This window comes from Halichoerus grypus, chromosome 9 (assembly GCF_964656455.1).
Source record: "Halichoerus grypus chromosome 9, mHalGry1.hap1.1, whole genome shotgun sequence".
Taxonomy (NCBI): Eukaryota; Metazoa; Chordata; class Mammalia; order Carnivora; family Phocidae; genus Halichoerus; species Halichoerus grypus.
The window spans coordinates 115,598,834-115,613,723 of NC_135720.1; the positions used below are offsets into that span (position 1 = coordinate 115,598,834).

At 41.4% G+C, this 14,890-nt stretch overlaps 1 protein-coding gene across 1 annotated transcript; it reads left to right on the plus strand.

Moving 5' to 3' along the window:
- The first annotated feature begins 3,174 nt into the window (after window positions 1-3,174).
- LOC118537681 (DLA class II histocompatibility antigen, DR-1 beta chain) lies at window positions 3,175-14,614 on the plus strand. Its single transcript, XM_036095319.2, has 6 exons — window positions 3,175-3,362; window positions 9,479-9,748; window positions 12,364-12,645; window positions 13,383-13,493; window positions 13,960-13,983; window positions 14,278-14,614. Exons 1-6 carry the CDS (start codon window positions 3,263-3,265, stop codon window positions 14,289-14,291), a joined length of 801 nt encoding a protein of 266 aa, XP_035951212.2. The 5' UTR covers window positions 3,175-3,262; the 3' UTR covers window positions 14,292-14,614.
- Window positions 14,615-14,890: the final 276 nt, after the last annotated feature.

Below are 14,890 nucleotides of genomic sequence, written 5' to 3' on the forward strand. Positions count from 1 at the left end.
TCTGAGAAACAAACTGGGGGTTTTAGAGGGGAGGGGGTGGGGGGATGGGTTAGCCTGGTGATGGGTATTAAGGAGGGCACGTACTGCATGGAGCACTGGATGTTATACACAAACGATGAATCATGGAACACTACATCAAAAACTAATGATGTACTGTATGGTGACTAACATAACATAATAATAAAAAAGAAATATTATCAGCATTTCATTAAAAAAAATTACCAATGAAAACAAACCTATGACTTCATGTATCAAGAACAGAGACTGTAGAACTTCTGTACTGATAACCACTCTTCTAGAAATCAATTTAACTGTCTTTCCCTCAGGAAATAAGGTCTTACTTGACACTTCTCATACACGGCAGAAGTTGAGGAGAACTGCTTCTCCTTTTGCTTTAGGTGAAGAAGTTCAGCCTAGATACCTGTAGGATTGATGGTTTGGTAGAAGTTGCTATATTGTTTTACCTGAACTTTCTTACACTGAATTAATATTGAAGAGAATTGTGAAATATATAATATTTAAAGCAACACATTTTCTTACTCATAAATGTATACAACTACAGGATTTAGGTCATAGTTGCTGGCCTATTCTTTTCAAAAATAAATTTGTATGATTTGTAAATTGTCAAATTTATATGGACAAGTTTTGATAGTGTTCTCTTTGATATTTCAGTATGTTCAATATATGTTCTTAATATAGAATTACTTTTCTTTGCCATTCCTTGTATCCTTTTATCCTATAATCTAAGGTGAACTTTAGCTCTCCCAGATTATCACTGTTATAGCTTGTTAATTCTGAGTAAATTATGATTTTCATTTCTAAAATTAAATATGGCATCGTCCTAGTTGCAATTGTACAACTTCCACTAGTATTGAATTATCCCTGGGATATAGGGACATAGTTTCTTCTGACATCCAGGGATAATAATGACTTCTACCCAACTTCTACAAGATATTTTGAAGTTTCCACATTAACAGAAATGCATTTTTCCAAAGTATGTGAGATAAAATTTCTATTCTAGTCTGACTTACTCAAATTTGCAAAAAATTATGCTGAGAAATCTGAAATAATGATTGAGAACAATAGATTGGATTTAGGAATTTGCAACCACTGTTATTTTTAATAGGAGGGAGACTTGTGTGGCAGCTTTGGAAGCTATTACATAAGACAAATGCATTTTGTCATTTCCAAAGGAAAGTAATGATGATGATGAGAGGAATCATTTGAAGGAACTAGAATTACTACATAGTAATTGCCTCAGTTTATCTAAAATTCTGTCATTCATTAAAAGGAGTAGTCATATAGATATGCATAATTAAAGTGTTAGAATAGTTTTAACATAGTGGACACTATTCTTTTCAGAAATTAAACGTAAAGTGATATGACGTAATGGCTGGGCTTGTGGGATTTAGACTCACATATAACTTGACTCAATCTGGAAGGCACCATTTACTTGCTTTGTGTCCTTGCCAAAGTTGTTTAACATCATCCATCATTTTATTCTTTCCATCTGTAGGAATGCAAGGGGCACTCAAATTACCGAGATGATGTGAGAATTAAATATAAATAGGTATAAAAAGCCCTTGTACAATTCTGGGTGCAAAATGAAATGCTCAAAATTTGCTTAGTAAATATTAGTCATTTTTATTGCAACATGGTGAGTTCTCTGTCACTAGTCCATAAAGAAGCACTGCTTATCAGACTGTGGTAGAATGTGAATTAATGCAGAACTTTAGATAGATAGTTGTCCTTTAAAGTCCATTCTGGGGGTGCCTGGGTGGCTCATTCAGTTAAGCATCTGCCTTCGACTCAAGTCATGATCTTAGGGTTCTGGGATCAAGCCCTGGTTTGGGCTCCCTGATCAGTGGGGAGTCTGTTTCTCTCTCTCCCTCTGCTTTTTCACCCTCTGCTTGTGCTCTCTCTCTTAAATAAATACATAAATAAAATCTTTTTTAAAAAGTCCATTCTGAATCTGAGATATTACATTTATATTGATATAATGTATAATAGTTATCTAAAAGTAGAAATATGTGTTTAAAACCATATGGTTACATCAAAGGATGTAATTATAATATTTCCATTGTGTTCTATTTCTTAAACATTCTATATTGTATTCATCAGCACCAGCCTCTCATATCTCTCCTTAAGATAAAGCAAGAGAAGATGCATAATAAAGGGACATATCCCCAGTAAAATGAGGAAATCAGTGTGGGATCCAGGAGTATGGATTGAACACATTTGCCACATAAAATATTCAGTATTCTACAGCAGAGCTGTAATGCCAGCAGCTGACTTTGAGTCCTTTATCAATCTCTCAGCTCCCTGCATACTTCAATTTGGATAGTTGGGCTTATCACTTTGTTAGGTTAAGTGCTCTATAAAGGAAATTTCAAGATTCTCCATTCCACATAGATCATGTTCTAAGCCCCTTCTCTCTGCATATTCTGGAGATACCTCCAAACTCTATGAGAGCATCAGGAAATAAACTTGAAAAACCTTTTCATTCGGGTTAAGTTAATGACTAAATTCCAATTTCCTTTAGTTTATTAGAGACCTCCCTACCCATAAGGTATATGACTATAAGTATAAGACTATACTCTCCAATCAACAGCTATAATTCTGTCATATCATCAGTTACTATGGGATGCTGCTCCTTGAGCTGTCCAGAGAATCATACCACAGTTCATATCGATGTACCAGAAAGATTTCAGTGCCTTTATTTCAAGGTTAAGGTTAAACAATTTTCCCAAATCTACAACACTAAGTGATGGTGCATTAAGGTCCACATCAAAGGTTTCTTGATTTGCAATCATCTTCCCTCCATCTCCTCAGCTCCTAAAAACACACACATTACACATGTTAAAACAATTCTGTCTTCAAGGGAGAGACGTGAATACTCCTAAAAAGTTCAAACTTTTCTGCACAACACTGCCCAGCACAGAGCTGGCTCACAATAGGGGTCCAATAAAATGTTTCACTTACAACTGGATCAAACCTTTAAAGTATTAAATTAAAATAATCCTTTCAATGAAGGAAATCCAAGTTTCAGAAGAGGCTCTTCATACTGAATCTCTGACCAGCAACTGATGATGCAGTAAATCTCTGATGATGATTGGTTCTAAACACTGAGATTACCCAATCCAGGAAGAAAGAAATGAATTTCTTGGTTGGTATTATTTGGGAAGTGGCCAAAGGAGGGTCCCAGTCCTCACTGAGTGAGACTTGCCTGCTCCCCTGTGCCCCGTCCTCTCTGCTCTCCAGCATGGTGTGTCTGTGTTTCCTTGGAGGCTCCTGGATGACAGCTTTGGCATTGATACTGATTGTGCTGAGCCCTCCCTTGGCTTGGGCTAGGGACACCCCGCGTAAGTGTACACCTTGGGTGGTAAGCTATTTTGGGGGGGTGGGGAGAAAGAAATTAGTTTTGCCACTGTGTCCAGGCCATGTCCCTTAGAAAATTGTGGTATTTTCTTGAATGACCACCCTTGTCATATAGACCCCCAATTCTATCCAAAACAAAAGGAGCCTGAATGCTTGCTCTCTAAAAGAGCTGCATAAGGGACCTCCATATATATAGGCGATTTATTCTCACCTCTCCTCCAATAAAAGTTCTCCAGGCTTGCATCTCATTCCCTCAGGTTCTTGAGAAGACTTAGAAATAATGATTTCAAATTAATTCCCATTAAGTGGTTCTCTTTATTATATGAGTTATGCTAGAAAATAGGAAAGTTTCTCTGAAAATTTTATGGAGAATCAAAAGGAATTAGAAAGGTCTCTCCTAGAAGACCCTGTGTTATGTCTCCACTGGATCAGTTATGTTGGTGCCTCTTCCTAATACGTGAGGATGTATCAAGAGGTCTCTCCCATTATCTCCTTTCCTTTCTCCTGAGCCCCAAATTTTATAAGGCCTTTATCCCTATACTGGAGGTTCTCTGACAGAAGTTGAGGTTAATTTTATCTCTATTTCTCACCCTGGAGCTACAGCAGTGATCCTTAGTACTTGAAATGACACTGTCAATAAGAATAACATGTGGGGTGTTTTTTGGTGTCTTAAAGAGCTTAATATATCTTCTGAGAACTTGGCACAGGTTAGTTTTCTTTGTGAATCTATGTTGAACATTTCTATAGTGTCAGTTTCTCCTGCATCTTCCTATTGTCTGGCCTGAACCCACAGGAAGGGGTTCAACTAGTATAGGATAAATTATATGAAATTATGATTTTGTAAGTCAAAAATAGTCAAATATCAGGGATTTCATATGGTTCAAACTATATACCCTGAGTAGGGTACAGAGAGAGTGAAGGTTATTTACATTTCCTAAGACTGAAAGCCAATATGCAAAAAGGGAACTTACTGGCTTACTGAGGTCTTGATCCCAAATTACACAGATTCATTCATCTTGTTTTCTGTTTTCCTTAATTAGCCATGTTTGGTTGCCTCCACTTCCAGTTCCTCAGTATTCTTTCCCAGGTGTGTCATCATCATTACTGAGAATCCCCATTGTTTGCAAAGATCCTCAGCACTATCACAGATCTACAAGATGAGCTGAAACTTAATGGAATTTTCCTTTTTTTTTCCTTAAAATCACCTTTTCTTTACCTGTGATATTTTTTAGAACAGTAGGAGAAAGAGGAAGTTTGAATTTCTCACAGGAAGTGGAAGAGATATAATGTATCATAAGAATAAAAGTGTTGAAGCTTAAATCCCTTCTTATTTTCTAGGATCCTCACAGTGACTGATTCCCAGAACCCTTGGTTTATTCATTTAAACCACACATAATTTCTGAGCAGCTATTTTGTACTGGGCTCTGTCCTAGGCTCAGTGAATTCTATTTGAATAAGATAAAAAAAATCACTACTATCATGGGTGTTATGTACTGGCAGAGTAGAAAGCCCAATAAACATCTAAAAAAGAAAAAAATTCAGAGAGCAATAAGTGCTCTGAAAAAAATACACCAGGGTTGTGAAATAGAACTGGATTCACCTGACTTCAGTTGGAGCAGCGAGGGAGCTCTCCCTGAGAAAGTGACATTTAGTTGAGACGTGACTGATGAGAAGAAGCCAGCCATGTGCAGGATCTGAGGGACAAGCGTTCTAGGGAGAGAGAACAGAATGAAGGCCAAAGTGTGGGAAGATGTTTGCTGAGTTTAAGGGACAGAAGGAAGGCTAGAGAGGTGGGAGTGTGGGGAGCTAGCTGAAGAATGCTCTCAGGGTGGCCACTACCATGTTTCCATCACTCGGGGAATGCCCACCATGGCCTCATTGTCGGTGCTCAGTGTTTGGTGGATGTCAGCGTCCTTTCACTTAGATTTTTATCTCATGAACTTTAACTTGTGTTGAAGTTTGATATGATTTTCTTTCATTAACGACATGCTAGTTTTCAAAACCTTCATCTGCTAGTTTATGCAAACATGAACATAGCCCAAAGTCTGTGCCAAACCTTTGTTAAAGTTGTTTTATTAATTCTTAGCTTCAAAACAGGCACTAGTAACTGATTCTTTCAGAAACCTGTGGATTTGTAGGCTTCTCTCTGTAAACTGCAACAAGAATAGAATTAAAAAATTGTTCATACTTGCTCTTGGTGAGATGAAAATTCCTTGGTCATAAGATTTCAACACAGATGTCATACTGGGGGAAATTCAAAGCCAAAAGCTTTAGTTTTTACAAGAAGCTCAGAGGAGCAATATGTGGAACAATTATCCAGGGAAAATGACACTACACACTTCTCACAGTCCAGCTTGGCTGTCAGGAACGTGTCACTGATGCAAAGTGGTGATTGAGTCAGTTAGAAAATATATATCTGGTTACCCATATTTTCTTGTTTGACCATAGTGCACAGGTAAAATAGTTACAGCTTTTGACATCCTGGATTTTAGTTTTTCCAATCACAGCTCACCTTGTTTTGGGTGAGCCTGAAGCATTAACACAGACAAGAACAGTTATCTTTTGGCTAGAATTCTTAGTAGCTTTTGATACTCTCTTATTAGGCACTATGAAAGTTTTTTTAAGAATCTGGTCCCAGTACTGAGCTTTTTCAGGCAAAATAAATTTTCTTGGGATAAGGTTTTTATCAGATACGATATTGGCAAATTTTTCGATGTAATACTCAGCTGCTTCATAATTAACAGCAGCTTCTTCACTTCAGATAGTATAACAGTGGTTCTTACCCAGGGACAGTTTTGCCACTGCACCCCGCCCCCAGGGAATATCAGTGTCTGGAGCCACTTTTTGGTTTCCAAAACCAGGGTTTCATATGATACCTAGTGGGTAGAGGCTAGTGATGCTGATAGACATCCTACAATACACAGAACAGCCTTCCCACAACAATTATCTTGTCCAAAATGTCAACAGCTGTGGTTATCAATTGTATTGTTTTCTCTTCCATTTCTCATTTTGGGTTTTGAGTCTTCTTTCTCCTTTTTTTTTTCTTAGTTAATGTAGTTAAAGCATTGACAATTTTGTTTATTTTTTTTGGAAAAACTGGTCATTACTTTCAATGCTATGTGATTGTTTCTTCCGGTCTCTATTTTATTTATTTCTGATTTTGTTTTGTTATTTCCTTCCTCTACTAAATTTCTCCCAAGTTTCTTTTTCTAGTTCCCTGTGGTGTAATGTGTTTGTCTGAACTTTTATTTTCCTTTTTCCTTTTTGTTTTCCTTGACACTGGCTGAAAGAGAACTTTTTATTGCTTTTATATACAGAAAATTCAATAGTGCACACTTAGTCCAGTTTGGTGGCCAGTTCTTTAGCCTTTGCCTTTTCCAACTTGGCAATGGAACCACTGACTTTGGACCCAGGACATTGCCTCCCCAGAGACAGTGAATCTCACCATATCTGTCATTTGTCCTGATAGCTTCCAACAGCTTAAGAAGAGCTCATTTATCTTCAGAATTAACTTGTATGAAGGCGACAGTGGTGCAGGTTTTCCCATGGGCCAGACAACCCAGCCTGGCCTTTCTCTTGATAATGCCGGGGAACCCCCATCTTATGACACAGAGCAGGCAGGAAGACATCAGCTCAGTGGGATCCACATCATGTGCAATCACTACTAGCTAGGCTTCTTGTTTTCCACCAAGGTGGTGACAGTATTAACCCCAGCTCGAATGACAGGAGGCGTCTTAGGGGGACATCCCCTTTACTGGCAGCTTTCTTTTTAGTCCTGGCCAACAATCTCTGCCGCTTCTCTTGCTTTGCCTCTGGTCTCTATCTGTGGGCCAGCTTAAACAGTTGAGTAGCTATGTGGCCATCCAAGGCTTAGGGGAACTGGTTAATCGTGAGAGGCACTTTTACACGTTTATAGAGAATAGTCCTTTGTTGCTGCAGCTGGATGTAGCCAGCGAATTTGACAAAGTGGGTGAGGCCCCTTTTTGGTTGGATGTCCTGTCCGTTGCCAAAATTCTTGGGCCTTTTCTCAAACAGGGGATTGACCACCTTGTTGGCCTCCTGCTTCTTCACCAGGGTCCAGGGCCACCCCTTGGCCTCCTTTCCTTTCAGCATCTTAGATGGCTGGTGGAGAGAGCTGAACTTTTTCCCCTAATACAAGCATTTATAGAATAAATTTCACTTGTGTTTTCTTTTTCTTTTGTTTTGAGACATATTTTGATTTGCGTTTGATTTCTTATTTGGCCCACTGTTTGTGCAGTAGTGCATTGTTTAATATTTACATGTAAATATTAAATATTTACATTGTAGATTTTCCAGCTTTGTTTAATTGTTAGTCTTTAGTTTTGTACCATTGTAGTTGGGAAATATATGGGGTATGGTTTCAAACAAACAAACAAAACCCCAAGATGTTAACAGTGCTGAGGTTAAAAACACTGATTTATACTGAGTTGCTTCTCAAAACTCTAGACTCCTACTTTATACACACACTCACCTTCCAATTCAGGTCTTTGTGGTTTATTTTAGCTTGTTTAAATACAGAAATAATAAACTATAAAGTTGTATACATTCACCAGTTTCTTGTAGAGCCCATTCAATCAGTGTAAGCCAAGATCTTTATTTTTTACTTTTTGCCTTATGCAGTGTTTTTCAATATTTCATGATTTCTGGATCATCACCATCTCTGTTAACTTTCAACAACTTGCCTTTATAGGTCATAAATTGTGACTGCCACAAGTATTTTTCAGTAAAATATATCAAACTTTTGTGTTAATTCTATATTCTATTTTATTGATAATGTCAAATGCTCCCTTTTATTTGTCTCCCTTTTATTTATTTATTTTTTTTTAATTTTTTTATTGTTATGTTTGTCTCCCTTTTAAACACAGAGGTATTTTTCCCTATTTTTAAAATTTTTGTGTTAATTATACTTGAACAAAATTTTTTTCTTAGTTCAATTAAACATAAAACAGAAATATCAATATATACATACATGTAGGTATATATGTGTGTATGTATATGCATATATATGTATACATACATTATGATGTGTGTATGTTCACATATATTGAAACTACAGAAGCACATGTGACTGACCAATAAGAGCTCTGACATGTCTGACCCTTTACCTCATCAGACTAGATTGGCCAAATGGGTTCTGCATCAAAATTTTAAAAAAGATCTGGTTTTCTGAGATTTCTGGATTTGGAAATGTAGGTAAGGATCAAGGAACTATATTGCAATCATGGTTTTCATCTCCTTAAAATTCTTCAGTCGTATCCCATTGAATTTAGTATAAAAGTCAAATGCTACCACCACCCACAGGCTTTTGGTGTGGGCTCCATGTGAGGATCGTCTCGTCTAAACTTCCTTCTTCCTCTCACTGTGCTTCAGCGAACTGTTTTCTCTGGTTTCTTGAGGAAATTCTTTCAAGCTTTTGCACAGGTACATGACCTTGACCCGAAATGTGCCTCCCTTTCTCCCAAACACACACACACACACACACACCCTCCAGTTACATCTAGTTAGTCTTTGATGTCACATCTCATGTCACCCTTGAGACCACCACTCTGGGACCCTAAGGTGATTGAGATCATCCGATTATTCTCCGTTCTAGAACTGCACACTCCTCTTGTGACATTTCTCACGCCCGTATAAAGTCTTGCCTGGTTGCGTTTTGTGCATCACTTTCCCTCCATTTTAAGCTCCCGGAGGGGAGGGGACGCGTCTGTTTCCTTCTCTGGATTCGCAGGGGCGGCAGGGCCCTGAGCCAGCTCAGCCCAAACCAAGTGTTCAGGGGGGAGGGAAGCGGGGGGGACGTGTTTAAGGCCCAGGGAAAGGGCTGTGGGAGGCGAGGAGGGAGGCTGGGGTCTGTCAGGAGGAGGCGGTGAGGGGCAAATGCCCGCGCTGCTCAGGCTGGGAGGTCCGCCGCCGAGCCGGAACCCAGTGACCCGGGAAGGCTCCCCTGAGACGGGGTCGCCGCCGGCAGAGGAAAGACGAGCCGTGGGTGCTGGTGGTTTGGGGGCGCGGGGGGAGCCACCGACGGTGCCGCCGTCAGTGTCTTCCAGGAGCCCGGGTGACCGGATCGTCTCTGTCCCCACAGCTCATTTCGTGTACCAGCTTAAGGCCGAGTGTCATTATTCCAACGGGACGGAGCGGGTGCGGTTCCTGGTCAGAGACATCTATAACGGGGAGGAGGACGTGCGCTTCGACAGCGACGTGGGGGAGTTCCGGCCGGTGACGGAGCTGGGGCGGCCGGACGCTGAGTACTGGAACCGCCAGAAGGACTTCATGGAGGAGACGCGGGCCGCGGTGGACACGGTGTGCAGACACAACTACGGGGTGGTTGAGAGCTTCACGGTGCAGCGGCGAGGTGAGCGCGGCCCGGGGGCGGGGGGTCGTGGGGGGCTGCATGTGTGCGTGTGTGTGTGTGTGACTGTGAGACAGAGACTAGGGCAGGAGCGAGCGTACAGGGTCTTGAGCAAGTACAAGTTACAAGGATCCACGTGAGAGTGCGACGTCAGGGACAGTGTGGTCTGTGTGACTGTGCGGAGTGTGTGGTTGGGATTGTGTGGTTGTGTCCATGTGTGACTGTGAAGAGTGTGGTTGTGTCCTTGTGTGGCTATGGGGACAGTGTGGTGTGTCCGTGTGTGACTGTGGGGAGAGTGGGAGGGGTGCACTGTGAAGTGAGGGGGACGAGAATGAATGTGAGCTGGGCTGTGGGCCTGGATGTGGGGGATGGGTTGGGAGAGTGGGTGTGTGGGGAGGACACAGGAAGGGGCATCTGGCATCCTTGGTGGCCCCTGAGGGAGAGGTGAGGGGGCGTCCGGAGCCCCAGGTGGAGGGAACACTAGGCAGGTGGTTGGAGATCTGGGGAGGGAAGTGGAGGGTGTCCTGGTTGGGGTGAAGGTTTAGGGGAGGGGAGGGGAGGAATAAAAGATTGGGGAGAATGTGAGGAGGCCAGTCACCCTCTGTTCTTGGCACTCATCCTTCTTAATCCTGAAACCCCTGAAGAAAGTGTGTCTGTGTCTGTGTGTGAGACCATTTCTTTGACAAAAAGTGTCTGACTAATTTTTGATGGGTTGAGGGGACCTCTGAGACCCCTGTGATCTTTCCAAGGCTGCTTTTAGGTCTCAACTTCTTGCTTTTTTTCCTTCTTGTTTTGTTTTGTTTTTTTAATTTTTTAAAAGATTTATTTTAGAGAGAGAGACGGAGAGAGAAAGAGAAAGAGAGAGAGAGAGAGACCACAGGCAGGGGGAGGGGCAGAGGGAGAGGGAGAGAGAAAATCTGAAGGAGACTCCCTGCTGAGCTGGAGCCTGAAGGAGAGGGTGGGAGGGAAAGGGGGGCTCCATCTCAGGACCCTTAGATCATGACCTAAGGCAAAACCAAGAGTTTAATGTGCCATCCAGAAGCTCCTTGCTTTGTTTCATAGTGTATATATTCTTACATACTTGAAATGATTTTGAAACTAGGCTTTTTAATTATATTTTTGTTACAAAATATATTGATACTGCTGTTTTTATAATGATGAAAGTATTTAAAGAATTGCATATGATTTCTTTATATAGTTGTAAGAATTCACCTCACATTCGCCTTTGCTAGACCTTTTTTTCAATATTGCCAAATGCTCAGTTGAAAATTTATCTTGTTAATTTTTAATTTCTATTCCTTTGATTACTAAGGTTCTTGAACATTTTTTTTTTACATATTATTTCGCTAATCATTGTAAAAATTATCTACTGTCTATTATCTCTGGGGTTTTGGTGTTTTTCTCAGGGATTTTATGCATGCTCTATACATAAGATTATTAATGCTTTGCTGACATTTGATTTAGCATTTTCCCTAGCTTTTGGTTTATATTTTGGTTCTGTTTATTACTTTTCCTGCTAGGAATGTAAACATTTTGATTTAATGAAATATACTACAAAATTGTTAGCAGTGGTTTCTCATCAGTCTTAAATCTACCATTTTATGGTATTGGAAAAAGGTTTTCCCATATTTCTCCTTTTACAAAGACAAAAATTGAATTTATTCAAGCTGTAGTGTGAGGGATGGTCTCAGGCACTAAGGATACCTGTTAGTGAGTCTCAGACCCTGTCCTGAACTCAAGTGTTAGTTGTAAAAGGGAGACAATTATAAAATGATAACAATTCCAATAATAGATATTTTTGTAGTGTAAAGAAGGATTGATCAGCTGAGTGCAATTATGAGAACTTTTTAAAATAAATGAGTTTCCTTGCTTTCTCTCTCTTTCGAGACTCCTCCTGTTCTTGGGACTTGGCTTCTAGAGCTAGAGAATCACCTCTGTCTTTCCTGCTTCCCAAGGTAGAACCATTTCTGTGTTGTTTTAAGGTGTGAGTGTTGCATTCCCAGGATTTCATACTCTCTTTCCCCATCTACCTCAAGCTGTTCCCCAATTCATCCACCCTGCTTTGAGTCATATTTCCTCTCCAACAAAACAAGGATAATAAGTAGCTAACACATACTGAAGGCTAAATTTCAGTTACTGTTTTACATACTTTGGTGCATTAATCTTCACATAACTCTAAGAGTTAAGTTAGTAGCACTATTCCCCTTGATAGGTGAGAAAGCTGGGGCACAGAGGAATGTGAAAATTCTCCCAGGATGAATCAGTAAAGTAGCAGAGTCTGGATTTGAACCCAGTCAACCTGCTCCAGAAATCATGCTTTTAATTAAGACACCATATGCTTTGCAAAACTTGTAAACACTTCAATTCAGAATAACTGCTTCACACAATGAAAAATAAACCCCACAAATTTCTCCAATATCTCTCAAATCTAATGGATCCATACATTCAGAATGAAATTCATGACTCATGATATTGGCTCTTATTGGGCCCCATGGCCAGCTTTGGGGGAAGCCTGCTTGAGACTCAGCCTGGGACCAGAGACTGGAGACAGTGAGCCAGCCAACCAGGAAGACTGACTCTATCTTCCTCACTGAGTCCCTCTATCACTTCTCTTGTAGTTGAGCCTACAGTGACTGTGTATCCTACGAAGACCCAGCCCCTGCAGCACCACAACCTCCTGGTCTGCTCTGTGAATGGTTTCTATCCAGGCCACATTGAAGTCAGGTGGTTTCGGAATGGCCAGGAAGAGGAGGCTGGGGTGGTGTCCACAGGCCTGATCCGGAATGGAGACTGGACCTTCCAGACCCTGGTGATGCTGGAGACAGTTCCTCAGAGTGGAGAGGTCTACACCTGCCAAGTGGAGCACCCAAGCTTGACGAGCCCTGTCACCGTGGAATGGAGTGAGAAGTTTTCTGACCTCCTAAGTTCCTCACCCACCCACTTTGCTTTTCCTGAGTGTCAGGGTTCTCTCTCCTTACACCATGTTTTCATTTGCTCCATGTTCTCTTCTCTTCAGCACGGGTCACTGGGGGTAGCCGAGTGATAAGCTGTCATAGAAATCCTCTGGTAGTTTCTAGATATCCTGTGATCATTTCTACAGATCCTACATTCCTTGGAGAGAGGCAGTTATGCCTGGCAGGCAGAAAAGCAGTTGTCCATGTTTTGACATTTTACATAGCTCACAAGTCACGGTCCCGTCTTCACCCTGGGCACCAGTCTCCCGCCTTGGGCTGGGCTTGTGCTTCGGGCACTGTTGCTCTGAGTTGTTCACTGTGATCTCAGAAGAGGCACATCCTCTACATTGTAGGGACCTTCCTGACATGAAGAGAATCCAATCTTGGATTCTTTCTATTAGCTCTGTCACGCTGCACAAGCTAGTTGAACTTCATGGAGTCCGAGCTTCCTCATCCATAGATGTTGAAGTAGCGGATTTGTCAGAGCTGTGATATTTAAAAAGTTCAGTGCCTAAACTTTATATCTACTCAATGTGATTTTAAATTTCTTTTCCAGAAATTGCCAATTATTCTGCTTCTTTAGGGCAGCCTTCCTTCCTCATTCTCAAAATTCTCAATCCCAGAGTCTCCATCAGAGAAGTTGGATTTGGGGTAAAAATCATTAAAACTGCTTCTTCCCTCAGGGGCACAGTCTGAGTCTGCACAGAGCAAGATGCTGAGTGGAATCGGAGGCTTTGTTCTGGGTCTGCTCTTCCTCGTGGTGGGGCTGTTCATCTACTTCCGGAATCAGAAGGGTAAGGCACCTGTTGGTAGCTGAGACTCCCCAGAGACCCCATGGGGGAGAAATACAGCTTTGATCAAATAATCTCTCTGTGCACCAGTGGCCCTGTATGAAGCCTTTCTTTCCCAATTTGACCTCAGATTTCCTAGGAATCCAGAAATCAGCAGTCCATGGTTACCATGTTACAGCATAAGAGGTTATGGCCTATAGAGATAAGAGGTTAACAAGCATGGAGATCTTGGGTTGAGATCCTGGGCCAATTGAAGGAAGAGCCAGTAAAGCTAATGAAATCACACTAGATTTATGGACAGAAACTTCATGGGTCACATCTGTCGCTTTCTTCTCCACCCTGGAATCATGTGATGTGGGTCGTGCTGTTAGAGAAATCTAAGGAGGCCGGTCTGGGGCTGGGACCTCCTGTGTGGGGACAGATTTACCTCCGTATCTGCTAAGTATACATTTTCCCTTCTCTTTCCCAGGACACTCTGGACTTCAGCCAACAGGTAATTTTGTTTCATCTTCTTTAGATATAGATTTGGTTATCCTGGAACAGGTGGTAAAGGTGAAAGACACAAATAATGGGAAAGACTTTGGATCCAACTTCTAATCAGGCAGTTTACACTGAAGCTTCTTCTCTCCATTTGTAGAAAGCCCGTGTTGTAGAATAGCTTTGGTTCAGGGAGACCTAAGAATATGTTCTTCTTACTGCAGTGCTTTCACTCCAGGCCCTGGGAGATGGGAGAAGAGGCTGCTTGGAGAGATGGGTCTGGAAACAACACTCTGCTCTTTCTCTGCAGGACTCCTGAGCTGATGTGCAGATGGCGATACTCCAGGAAGAACCTTCCTTCCCAGCTTCTTCGCAGAGTGAAAGGCTTCCAGCTCTCATTGCTCCACAAATACAATGCTTTCTCAGATCGGGTTGGCCCGGCTTCAGTGACCCTGCAGCACCTGTCCTCCCTGTGGCTCCCTCTGCCCCGTCTTTGACCTGGAAACCCCAGTGTGACTGCAGTACCTCATCTGCATTCTCTCCAGGTCCCCTTCTATGCAGCCCTTTCTGCCTCCCTTGCATGGGAACTCACCTTCTGCTCACTTGTCCTTATAAGCTTTTCTCAAATAAACATGGGGTGAAAATCATCTGCTTCATATAGCTTCAAGGAAAAGAAGTTTAAAATAAAAAGAAAGGGATGATTCCATCACAATAAAATAATGGTTTTTATTTATAATCCAGAATTTTGTTCAGATGTGGATCATGGAAAGTATCCTTGCTTCATTCCCTGTTTATTCTTGGGCTTTATGCGTTCTATAATTAGGCATGTTTTCTGGATCTAAGAGGAAGCCCTTAATGACACATATGATGTTGGTGTCCTACCTCTCTGTGTTCTCAAAGACAAACACACAAGTCCCTTTGCA